General features: G+C 27.1%; 1 protein-coding gene across 1 annotated transcript; it reads left to right on the plus strand.

Annotated features, from left to right (window-relative positions):
- Positions 1 to 3,485: 3,485 nt before the first annotated feature.
- LOC105256021 (cytochrome P450 4C1-like) lies at positions 3,486 to 13,367 on the plus strand. Its single transcript, XM_025410808.1, has 14 exons — positions 3,486 to 3,582; positions 5,341 to 5,635; positions 6,579 to 6,688; positions 6,938 to 7,028; positions 9,487 to 9,672; positions 10,421 to 10,514; positions 11,070 to 11,172; positions 11,326 to 11,431; positions 11,692 to 11,798; positions 11,881 to 11,949; positions 12,199 to 12,367; positions 12,548 to 12,727; positions 12,802 to 13,000; positions 13,205 to 13,367. The coding sequence occupies exons 2-13, from the start codon at positions 5,482 to 5,484 to the stop codon at positions 12,966 to 12,968; spliced, it is 1,536 nt and encodes a 511-aa protein (XP_025266593.1). The 5' UTR covers positions 3,486 to 3,582; positions 5,341 to 5,481; the 3' UTR covers positions 12,969 to 13,000; positions 13,205 to 13,367.
- Positions 13,368 to 14,249: the final 882 nt, after the last annotated feature.

Here is a 14,249-nt window from a genome sequence, read left to right on the forward strand (position 1 = left end):
TGTAAAATATGCAAATTGCGAGAAAATCCTTATATATATTATATATATATGCAATTATAAACAAAATACGCATGAATGATTGTATATGAACATTATATTTAATTATAAAAATATGGAGATGGATATTGTTTGCATCTTTCTTAATACCCTCGACTCTGTTCTGGTTAAATATCCTGGTTAAACATTCGGCGGAGGTGTGCATAACTAGCGTAGATATAGTTGACATAAATTGCAATCCAAATCTTATATATATATATATATATATATATATATATATATATATATAATATACCCCATCCCCGAAAACGACGACTTTCTATGCGTCATTGAACTCTATTATTTATTATTCAAGAAAGCTATTTTGAGAGTAAGAGGTAAAAAGCTCGAAAAACAATGATAAAATTTAAAATTGACAAATTTGAAAATAAATACTAATTATCATTAGACTGTTTTAAAAATGACAATTAATTCTGACTAGGAACCTTAGCATCCCGTAGTTTCATTAGATATTTTGGGCCTGGGGTCTTCAAGAACCTTTGTAAAAACATAAGCCTTTGTAATAACATTTTTTTTTATGTATTATTAATTTCATACAATTATATTAAAATCAATCGAAGAATTCATTTGTTTTCATTCTCTTTCTTTCTATAATTTTATAAGTGCAAACTCACTTCATATAATCACTTTAATTGTAATATAATTATATTTATAATTTTTTGTGCTATGTATTCTAAATATATTCATATTCTGCTTTTTCAAATTCTTTTCATTTTATATAATACATTATCAATAAAATTTTAAATCAAGTTTTGTTTAGTAAATGGATATTCTAACAAAAATAAAATTTAAAAGCTGAATGAATTTTTTAATCGATTTAATTACATAGTAGTAAGTAAAAGAATTATAAATGAAACGGAGATATATATGTACCATTTTCCAAATGATCTGATTACAGGGTCATGATACTACAGCAGCGAGTATAATGTTTGCTTTGTTGTTATTAGCTGAACACAAAGATGTTCAGATACCTCAATATCTTATGATATATTATTTAAATTGATTTTTAATCAAAGTACAAATATCAAGTTTTTGTAAAAAAAAATACTTAAAAAATATATACATATATGCATATATATGCACTATAAACACTTCAACAACAATTTTTTTGGCGTGGAAGTGACATCTCGTTTTATTATCATGTTGCTTTCAATATCGATCTTCTGCAATGACACAAACTAGTCGAGTCATTAGATTAATGATATATAAATGATATTTATAAAATAGTCCATTTATTCCACGTATTAAAATATTCTGATGTCGAGTGTATGTAAGATAATTGTATATATATTATCGAGATAAGTATTTGATAAGAAACATTTTATAAACACTAATTAATAAAATTAATGGACGTTTTTCAAAGACGTGTTTTCTTATCCTGCTTAAACATCATCTTATATTTTCAAAGTTTTTTTATTAAACTTAAAGCATTTTGCACATGTAGCAAAACGCATTTTAATATTATAAATACATTTCACCATAATATTAACGATAATAATAGTAATTATATTACAATGTTTCAATATTAAATCTATGTAATGTTATTGCAAAATTTCGATGTTGTATGGGATTATAATCCTTATATTATAAGATAATATTATTTTTAATGATAATTTTATTTTATTTTACGCAAACTGTCAAAATTGATAGCTGATTTCACAACCGCACATAACATGAAGCAAGTCGCAACGCACATATCAATATTAAAAAAAAAAGCAACGATATATTTCGAGACTTTCAATATAATATACTTTTTTTAGAAAGGATTAAAGAAATAGTTGTAGTTACTATAAATATAATTATTTTCAGTGCCAACTAAAGTTAAAGTTATTATTACTAGGCACAAGGTTATTATTCTATTCCGAATCACAATTATGGCATACATAATAAGAATCGCCATTGGTACAGTTATTATGGGACCAGCCCTAACAACATGTTATTTTCGTCCACAGAGTGTTGTGTTACTTTTGCCTTCTGACACATTTTTTAGAATAAAAGTATTATAACCTAAATAGGATTCAAGACTTATCCAAATCAACTATAAAAATTTATGAACACATTGTAAAAAAATGCACCGGTAAATTATTACGTCAATATATATATACACTTTAATTAAGCATAAATACAAAAAAAACTGAAACAAGAAATACTTACGAAAATTATTTATATGAATAATGTGAATACACTAATTTTCCTGTGTGTGAAACTGATATGCGATCGTTCCACAACAATTAGCTGAAAAGAAAAGGAATCGGGGCATATCCGCTTGACTATATAGTAAAAATTATTTAATATATTATGCAGGTTAGTAGGAGGCGTCTTACTTTCCTGACTCTGTTACTGTTGCTACTGTGACTTTTGCTCTCGGTCTGCTCTATATATGTATATATACATATCGTGATTTCTTATAAGGGTTTGTTCTATCGTTTTGTTATGTATCTAATTGTTAAACATATTTCTGTAGAACTTCTGTGTGTGTGTTATAATATATATTTAATAAAATTATAACAAAAGAAATCGTATAAAACAAACAGCTTGTGATATTTGAAAAAAATGTATATTATATATTTATATTAACCCCTTTCCGTGCCATTTAGCTCGACGAAACTCGGCCCAAGTGGTAGCGGGCTCTAACTCTCGTGGTGTACTGATAGGAACTAACATTCAATTACGACCGTTATATTACGATGTTTATGTTAACGAACCTGGCTCGTGATGTTTATGTTTGGCCCGACTATCTGTTCATGAGCTTGGCTCGTGATGTTTATGTTTGGCCCGACTATCTGTTCACGAGCCTGGCTCGTCATATTCATGTTTGGGCCAAAATCTTCATCACGAGTCAGATTTGTTAAAGAACGGAAAGGGATTAAAATCATGTTCTTAGAATAATTATATTATTATCAACCATTGTTGGGATTTTACAATAGTATTATAAAATTTTATTTGATATATTACCTGATAAATTTTCGAATAAAATAATTAATTAAAACACTGGAATGTTTAAAATGTAATTGTAAATTTCTCCAAGCAGATACACATGTCAGTAAAACAAATCTTCTCGAATTAATAATGTAAATTTCAGATTTATACTTATAGCCGTTTATCAGCTCAAGAGCATATTAATAATCAAAATTTTATGTTTTGACATATCCACGGTTGAATAATTCCACTTTGCTTGACACAAACTCACACACGCGCGCGCGCGCGCACGCATGCACGCACATGTGTATCTTGACGCTGTCACAGTTGCTACTGTGACTTTTGCTCCCGGTCTGCTATATATATGTATATATACATGAGTTCTGTCAAAGTGGAATTATTCAACCGTCGATATGTCAAAACATAAAATTCTGATTATTAATGTGCTCTTGAGCTGATAAACGGCTATAAGTATAAGTCCGAAATTTACATTATTAGTCCGAGATGATTTGTTTTACTGACATGTGTATCTGCTTGGAAAAATTTACAATTGCATTTTAAACATTCCAGTGATTTAATTAATTATTTTATTCGAAAATTTATCAGGTAATATATCAAATAAAATTTTATAATACTATTGTAAAATCCCAACAATGGTTGATAATAATATAATTATTTTAAGAGCATGATTTTAATATAAATGTTTAATATAAATTTTTCAAATATCACAAGCTGTTAGTTTCATACGATTTTTTTTGTTATAATTTTATTAAATATATATTATAACAGAAGTATTTTTATAGAAATATGTTTAACAATTAGATACACAACAAAACGATAGAACAAACCCTTATAAGAAATCACGATAATTATACAGTTTGTATATTATATGAAAACACAATATAATAGAATAATGATTGTGATATAAATTAAATAAAAACTAATAAAATAATTCTTTGTTTATTGATACAATTTGCGAGTGCTTAATTAAATAATTTTGATTTATTATAAAAAACTCTTTTTATAAAACTATAAAAGTATATTTATAGATCTAACAAGGAAAGCTACGGAAGTGTTCCCCTCCGATTTTGATGAGTTTTTAATATGTTGTTATCTTCACGAAAGGACACGTATTTTTTTATATCCATTTAGTGCCCATACGCGTGTCTAAAACACCCCTTTGAAAAAAATCAGTTTTTTCCTTTCGAGATAAACATTTCAGAAAATATGATAGATAGAAAAAAATTTTTAAATTAAAAATTAAATGACTTAAAGAGTACTTTACAATAATAAAACAATTTTATTTTTTTAATTTTTTATAATACCTCCACCACTAAATATATTTTTTTTCAATTTTGAAATTTCTTTATTACCAAGTGAAAGGTTATTTTTTTACGAATCCAACCATATGTTTTTAAGTTATGTTACGAAAAGTCATTTTCCAGAATTAATTATAAACTCTCTCTTTTCTGTAATACGCCTATTCGTGTCCGTCCATACTCTCGATTTTTTGGGCAACACATCCTGTTTTTCCGTAACAGAAGATAACTAACACGAACATTTATCTATGTAATTACGTTTTTTTCGCGTGGCTATCTAAAATAACATTGATATAACAAATCAAATTTATATTTAATATGTGATAAGATATTAAAACGTTAAATATAAATAAGCTCAAAATGTATGCATAAAGTGACGCACGAAACTCTAAACTTGTTTAATTTAAGGTGGCACAAGATAAAATAATAATAATAATAATAATAATAATAATAATAATAATAATAATAATAAGCAAGTATAAAAAAATACGTGTTCCCTATTTTTGTCTAGAAAACAACATATTAAAAACTCATCAAAATCGGAGGCGGACACTTCCGTGCTCTTCCTAGTAAGATACTTTCGAACAAAGATTTGCACAGAAATGAATTTTAAGTGGACATTGTGATGTAATTGCTTAAGAATTATATACATTCATACAATTATAAACTAAATAAAATTATAATTAAAATGTTAATACTAAAACCAATTTATATGTTAAATATTTGCGACAAGAATTAATATAAGAATTGATATAAAAATAATGCTGGTCCTATTTATGATACTGTTAATTATTTTACAATAAATTTTCACGAAATTTTATCTTTTACAATAAAAAACAATTGCAAGTAATGATCGAAAAATTTGAAATATTTTTATTGTATTCATAGATTTTTTTTTACATAAATAATGAACAAATTTATCATATTGTTTCATAAATCTTTTAGTTAATCATAAATAAAAGTTAATTATAAAAAGAATATACGATTTATGCATTTCAGTGATCTTTCTATTATTCTTTCTCTCTTTATGTCTCTTTCCATTTAGAATTAACATTTAGAGACAAAATAATTATCAATTTTGTCGGAGAATTTATACCATTTATTTTGTGACACGTGTGAAGAATCAAAGAAACAATAAACAGAAAAAGCTTAATTTGACAGTTAAAAATATCAACGTTAAGAAACGATGTTTATAAATATATTGTTATTATTCATATTTATTTTATCGATATATTATTATTACGTACATTATGGAAGAAAAGGACGACTTCTTCATCTTTTACCGGAACCTCCGAGCGTTCCAATATTTGGTCATACATTCCTAGTCCAAGTTTCAGCAGGCAAGTACAAAATTTCTACTCTAGTTGCATTAATTGAATGACAAATGATTCGTCATTCATGCATATATTCAAGCAAAAATATTAAATTTAATAATCTTTTGCCCTAATGGTATACCAAGATTATTATATGCAGATTACATATCTGAGCATTTCTCTTTGGAATAATTATTTGTAATTAATTTTTTTATTATTTATTCTATTTCCAAGATTAAGATGCGTTAATATTAAAAATAACAATAAAACTAGCACTAAAATTCTTGAATTCCATAATTAATGATTAAATCAATATTAGCAAATTAGAGACACGGCGCAGTAATTGGAATGCAAGAAGGAGACAACACTTTCTTCCTTCTGATTACTCTATGTAATTTAAATTAAATATAACTAAATAATAATCATTTACATTAACAAGAAATGAACGTTTCAGATGATCTTTTGATTCCTCTTTAGCGCGATATTAACAATATGCATTACACAGTGTTATATAAGTGCGTAACGCATCAAATTATAAAAATATCTGTCCTTGATCCGTAGATTAGTAGAACGCATGTAATGTGCCATTGTGTTAAATCCCAATAAATCTAATAAATAGAAATATAAGTACAAAGAAATATTGCGTAATACACGTAATATATGCAATACACGAAATATACGTAAATTAAGGGGAGAGGAGATCAAAAGATCATTAAAAACGTTCGCATTTGTTAGTGAAATTATATTTAATTTGAAATATACGAATAATCAGAAGGAAAGAAGTGCTATTTCTTTCTTGCGCTCCAACTGCGCTGTGTCTCTAAAATTGCCAATTTTGAATTAATTTTTAATTATTATTATTCAAAATAATTTTCAATTTTATTCAATTTTAATTAATTATATTTAATTTTATTTAATTATATTTAATTTTATTTAATTTTTGTATAAATATTTATAATATATTTTTTAGTGGAACAATGGAAATTATTGTGTACACTATGTGATAAGTATTATCCTATTATGAAACTATGGGGATTACACTATTTTATTGTGTCTATCCGTCATCCAGATGATCTAGAGGTAATATAGAAATTTCTGGAAAGATTTAATTCTCTATAGATATTACTGTAGCTAGAGATTGCGGAATCTTGTATTTCACAAGAAGATATTTGCTGAAAATATTTCTTAAAAAACATAAAAAGGATCGGTACAGAACTCTATACAATTAGATTAAGATATGAGATACAATTAGATACAAATTATTTGTACGTCTAAGATTGAATGCTATAATAAATTGAATGCTATAATATATGTTTCTGGTGATTTTAGAAAATACTAAGCAGCACTAAGCACATCGATAAAAGTCGTTTATATAATTTGTTACATCCCTGGTTCGGCACAGGTCTCCTTACCAGTACAGGTAACATAACAATGTTAACATACAAACTTTTTTATTACAAAAGACGTAATTAAAATCGACCACACTGGCAATTTTATTGAAATAAGGAAATCATTTCGTCAAGATTATTATGTCAACCTCTCCATCAACACACAGAGAAAGACTAGACTTATTTCTCACGATACATAAGTTAACTAAATTATTTTCACTCGAAAAGGACCAAAACCTATGGTCGAAACGTTGTGATTTTTTACCATCAATAAAATTGCCAGTGTGGTCGATTTTAATTACGTCTTTTATTTTATCTACTGGCGACTTTCAAGATTTTAATGTTATTTTTTATTACAGTTTATTGTCGTATATTAAGGGAGTCGTATATTAAGGGTTTATTGTCGTATATTATAATCTAGCGAGTCGGATTTTTTTGGATATTTTTCAAGTATTTAATATGAAAAATATGCCTACAAAAAGATTTCCAATTTACAAAATTAACACAGTTATAGCAAAGTTATAGCTCTCCGGTAGGGAGTGATCTCCGGCGCGCACTCGGCATTCGGACAACGCGATGCACAATAGAACATTGATCGGCAATTATATTTCGGTTAAGTTCAGCTAGTGAATTGCTGGAACGTTATTTAAGAGAAATACAAAATAAATAACTAAAATTTTTTGAATTTATTGACTTTTGGATTTTTGCTTCAAAACATCTTCATTCTGGAGGAAAAATTAAAGTATAGCAACTTTTCTTATTGTCTTCAATGTACCGGATTTATACCGGATTTATACCGGTTTTGAAAGTTACGAACTTAATGAGTCACTATTGGTCACAGTATGCGAAGATGCAAATTTTTGGAACAAAGCTCGTATTACCCGCTCAAAACGGCGTTCAACTGATTTCATTAGAGACGAAAATCTAAATCGCAGGGAAGAGAGAACAGCTCAGTAGGACTTTTATGAGCAGGAAAATCCCTTGTATGGCCTTGCACTAGCTTGATTGTTAATAAAATTATCTCTATGTAATCAATTTGAAAATCTTTAAATACGTTTTTTTGCTTCTCATGATATCTCATGATGTCCCAAAAAACCAGTTGATCAATTTGATATGAGTTGATCAAACGAATATGTACACATCTTCAGTATAAGTATAGTTAAAGCCTCTCCCAAAATCAAGTTAAAATATTTTTTTTTAATTTTTACATCTTTTGAATGGTGAAAAAATGATAAAAATCGAAATTTAATTTTCTAAATGACGTCACTTTTTTTAATTTTCAATATTTTTTTCATTTCGATATTTATAGCCAAACACATACTAATTAAAAATCTCTCTGATTTTTTTGTTTTAGATTTTAGAAGCAGAACAGACAGAATCATAAGAGCCATGTACCAAATTTTTTTTTATCTTATTTAATTTTGTGTACCGCACTTATTTATAATTATTTTTTAATAAAAATTTTGAAATATATTTCAAGTATGTACATATAAATTTTTGGGATGTTGTGAGAAAAATCGCATTAAAAAAAAACATTCTTTTCTTTAAAAAAATTTACAAAAATAGCATACAAAATTTCGGCTTTTAGATTAGAATACTCCCTTAATACCCCCTGGTGTGGACATAATAAAAAAAAGTTGAAAACAAATAATGAACTAAATAAATGAAAAAATAATAAGAATTGCTGCATCGGTCGAAACGTTAAAGTTATAAAAAATAAAAATAAATAAATCTGATCGAAGATGACACAAACATGATTTTTTGAAGTAACGGAATTTTCGTGTAACTAATAAAATATGCATTGTACAAATACATTCAATTTTAATAAGACTCACATCTTTTAGAAATAATATTTCTCACTTTTATTCGAAATATTTAATACTTAATTATATCGGTTGCACTGAAGTTTGTTATCAATTTATCTCTATTACAAAAAAATCAAATAACTACAATAAAATATTACAATTAGATTTAAATATTATCTTTTTTATATGATGAACGTATATAATATAACTTTATCGTTTTATAAATTAATACATTTAAGAGAAAGCTGCAAATGAGATTATATCGAGAGATAATTTTGCCAGATATATATTCTCAACTAGCTAGAAATAATAAAGATGATCTCTCTAAGATTTCAGTTAAAAATTTTCAAATATAAATCAAACATCATTATGCGACAAACATTTTTAATAAATTTTAGTATATTTTTTGTTTATCAATCTATAAAGATTTAATGGCAAGATAATAATTAAATCCAAGTTAATACTTTCAACACATACCGTAGAAATTTCATGAAAAGATGTATTTAAAGGATTATAAAAGAATTTTGCGATATAAAAAGAAACAAATGTAGAATAATATTGTTATTTAATAATGGGCAATAAACATTAAATTAATTGTAAGAGAGGCACTATAATATGTATAAATCGTATATTCTATTATTTGTATTTTATCGCACAATTTTACATTATCTTGTTTTTGTTTCAGGCGTTAAATGGCAAACACGGCGAAAGATATTAACTCCTGCATTCCATTTTAATATATTAAATAAGTTTGTTGATATCTTAATCAAGGAAAGTGATTGCATGACAAAATCTTTGAATGATGTCGGAGGGACAGTTGTGAAGGATTTATTACCATTTATTAGTGAATATACGCTAAACGCGATATGCGGTAATATTCTAAATGACTATAACTTAAGAAAAGAATTTGTTTCAACACGAAGTATCACATGTACACGCACACATACATACCGCGACGTAGATACACGCACGCATACAATGGTACAATGAAAATAAATAATATTTGATTTTTTATTATCAAAGCTATCAATTAAATATTCACTCGTAATAATCCTCGATTGTTCGATCTTGATATAAAGTCCCAGAATGGACGGACACGAAATGCACAACTTGACTGTCCGTGCTAGAAGAAACAACTTTTTCCTTTATTATCCATTATTAAGGCCATGTTTATTGCGCATGCACGAAAAATCCGAGCTATTTGCCAAAATTGTACGGCTACATGGCACTTGAACCTGTACGCTATTTTATGTTTACTTTTTTTTAAAAATGTTGGAATCAAAATTATTCACATGTCATCTAATCAATTTATTCTATTTTCAATCGTTATTTTAGTGATATCATTTAGAAAATGTTTTTTTATTAAATAAATTGTATTTAAAATAGCGATATTGAAATATCATGCATAGTTTTTATAAAATCTTTAATAATATAGTAAAACTCTGTAGGCACCACTCCTGTGATTTGTGCGTAATTTAATTAATTGTTTCCGTTTAAAAAGTATTTAAATGCACTTTTGTCAGAGGAAAAAGTTGTTTTTTCTAGCACGGACAATCGTACTGTACATTTTATGTCTACGAATTTTGGATTTTATGTCACGAATAATAAATACATTTTAGAAACTGCCATGGGTGTCTCTCTGCAAAATCTTGGCGAATTCCAACAACAGTATCGAAATGCAATTCACGAAATAATTGAATTGTTAGTTTATAGGTAATTTAATACATGAAAGTATAATAAATAATTGTGTGACATATCTATGATCCTTTAAATTATTATAATGATTTAGCTGCACATTTTAAAAAATAGACTGATTATTAAAGTCATGTGAAGATGCAGATGTGAACAACTGTTTATATCAATGTTAATATAAATATCGATTTCTTTAAGCCCGTAATTAGCAATTAAAATGTATTGTGCATGCTCCATTAAATATTTTATTTAAAATTATTTTTAATCTTGAAACTCTTGAAAAATTAAGACAAATGAACTGTGTGGGCAATTTGTAGATTAAAAAATATTTAGCTTCGATAAAAAAATATTTAAACAAAAATACAATGTCGTTAGAAGAATTTACATAACTTTTTCGTCACACGTATACTTTTAAATTTTTCATATATTGTCTACAATCTATGATTATTTAGAGTTAAGATTACTCTATTACTTCATAATGGCATTAAATAAGACTTTTACAAAATAACATTATTATTAAAATTATATAACTATATTATTAACTAAATTATTAACTATAAATGAATTTCGATTTAGAGTAGCAAGGCCTTATTTGTATAATGATTTATTATTCTCATTATTATCACAAGGAAGAAAACAAAAAAAAATCTTAAAGATATTGCACGGATTTACAGAAAAAGTACGTTATAAGTTATATTATCTCAAGTCCTTTAAACACTTTTAAAAATTACAATAAATATCATAATATTAATAACATATTACATTATTAATATTTATAATGTAATACAATATGCTATTTAATACAAAAATTAAATATCGTATTTGTATATAGGTTATCGCGGAAAGAAAACTTTATCATGATCGCACAGGTAATCGATTCTTAAAGAATCTTGAAGATGATAAAGAGACGGAGACAGAAGATGTTGAAGTATTTGGAAGTATGTAAGAACTTAGAGCTTCTAATTTAAATTCAATTTCGCAATCTAAAATTATAAATTATACTTGCACTAATTTACACTAAATAATATATAATGACACAAAATAATGCATTATATGTCCGATATAAAAATAAATTATCGCTATTTTTAAGAATTACTATTTGTAAGGAAGTTTACATTTTAAACGAGAACAATGTTTTATAGTTAAAGCGGAATATACAAAAATGTGATAATCGTTAATGTGCCTTGCTTATTTCTAGTTAAAAAAAAGCGGCTAGCCATGTTGGACCTTTTAATAGCTGCATCTCAAGAAAGTTCTTTAACTGATTTGGACATAAGAGAGGAAGTCGATACTTTCATGTTTGAAGTATGTATATGTAATATTTTTTTTAATTTTTTATACATATTATCTAAGCACATATATAATATATCTATATATCTGATTATAGGGACATGATACTACAGCAATGGGTATAATGTTTGCTTTATTATTATTAGCTGAACACAAAGATATTCAGGTACATCTCAATATTTTATGATATATTATTTAAATTAAAATTTTTATTCAAAGTAATACAAATATCAAGTTTTTCTTTACAATCTATTTTTCTATACGTAAATTAATATATAAAAATTACAAAAAAATTAAAATATCTTAAAACAAATATAAACAATACATTTTGATTTATTATAAATTTATTTATAGGGTATTTATGCATATAAAAAAATTGAAAAATGTATTTTAATTATTATTATCGATATCATAGGAACGTGTGAGGGTTGAAGTTAATACCGTGATGCAAGAGAACGGAGGGAAACTTACCATGAAATCATTGCAAAATTTATCATATTTAGATAGATGTTTAAGAGAAGCGCTACGTTTGTATCCAAGCGTGTTTTTAATATTTCGAGATACTGCGGAAGATGTAAAACTACGTAATTAATCACTTTATGTCACATAACACAAAGCATATATTACCGAACGTAAAATTTAGTATATTATATTACATTTTAAAAATAGAATATTGTGTACATTTTATTTTTCTTAAAACAATTCTTTTTTTTTTAATTTAAAATTTTTTATTATAAATTTTGTAATTTTGTAATACTTTTCAGATTCATATGTCGTACCTGCTGGAACGATCATACATCTTAATATTTACGGAGTTCACAGAGATCCTAATTTTTGGCCAAATCCAGAAGTATTTGATCCAGATAGATTCTTGCCCGAAAAAATGCTGAATCGTCATCCTTATTCCTATCTGCCATTCAGCGCAGGACCAAGAAATTGCATAGGTAAATTGGTTGTGATTATCGTTTCTCTTCATGCTGATAGTTTTCGACAGACTTCGAATTTTATATATTATTAGGTCAACGATTCGGTTTGTTAGAAATGAAGGCTATGATAGCTCCTTTGGTGCACAATTTTTATTTGGAGCCCGTTGAGTATTTAAAGGATATTCAATTGAAGCTCGATGTAATACTTCGTCCTTCTCATCCGGTTCATATGAGATTCATCCCCATCACACGAAAATAGCCATTTAAAACTAACACAAATACTACATAAGTGTAAGATGTGCAAATTGCGAGAAAATCGTTATACATATTATATATGCAATTATAAACAAAATACACATTGCATATGAACATTATATTTAATTGTAAAGATATGGAGATGTATATTGTTTGCTAAAAAAACTATAGATATTTTTCAACATTTTTAACATTTTAAAATCAATATGGTTCTCATTTGAAAAATATTTATTTGACTAGAAAATGATTCAAATATGTTATAAAATTGGATGGGAATGTCGTAAAAGTACGATTCGAACACTCTGCGCCATCCTTGCTGAAATGGCTGACTGCTTTTGCAATGATTTCATGGTAAGTTTTCCTCCGTTCTCTTTCATCACGGTATTAACTTCAACTCTCACACGTTCCTATGATATCGATAATAATAATTAAAATATATTTTTCAATTTTTTTATATACATAAATATAAATAAATTTATAATAAATCAAAATGTATTGTTCATATTTGTTTTAAGACGTTTTAATCACGCCAATCGGAAGCTTATTAGACGATATTCTTTAATTAATAATTGTTAATTGCAAATTACATTTTTTTCAAAACAATTATGTGTTTTCTTTACACCAATTAATTCCTCTCACTATTTTGTACATAAAAGTATTAAGGTAATATAATTAAAAAATGAAAATTTTACAAGATATTTTACGGTTTATGAAAAAAAAATAAAATTAAGAAATGATTTGAAGCCTCATAACTCGCAAAGTATTTAATGAAAACTAACTTAATTATAGTGTTTTGGAAAGCTCTCGAGATGAGTTATAAAAATATATAAAAGCATATAGGGTATCCCATTTAAAAAGTTGGAGGTGACCTTCACGTGACCTTCCAGTGGCTCTTCAAGGTCAAACTAATGACACCATCTTATGTCCTCTTTAAAATCATACAACTTTTGTCTGAAATATTTTTGCCTGTCGCGCTCAGTTTTTGAGATATTCAGCTGACACGGGTGGTCTGCGACACCCTGTATAGTAAAAATTATAGTCGACATATTATGTAGGTTAGTAGGAGGCTTGTTATTTTCATGACGATGTTATTTTTCCTCCCGGTCTACTCTATAAATACACGCACGCACGCACGCACGCACGCACGCACGCACGCACGCACGCACGCACGCACGCACGCACGCACGCACGCACGCACGCACGCACGCACGCACGCACGCACGCACGCACGCACGCACGCACGCACGCACGCACGCACGCACGCACGCCCGCACGCACGCACGCA

Source organism: Camponotus floridanus, unplaced genomic scaffold (genome assembly GCF_003227725.1).
Source record: "Camponotus floridanus strain SB8 unplaced genomic scaffold, Cflo_v7.5 scaffold35, whole genome shotgun sequence".
Lineage (NCBI taxonomy): Eukaryota > Metazoa > Arthropoda > Insecta > Hymenoptera > Formicidae > Camponotus > Camponotus floridanus.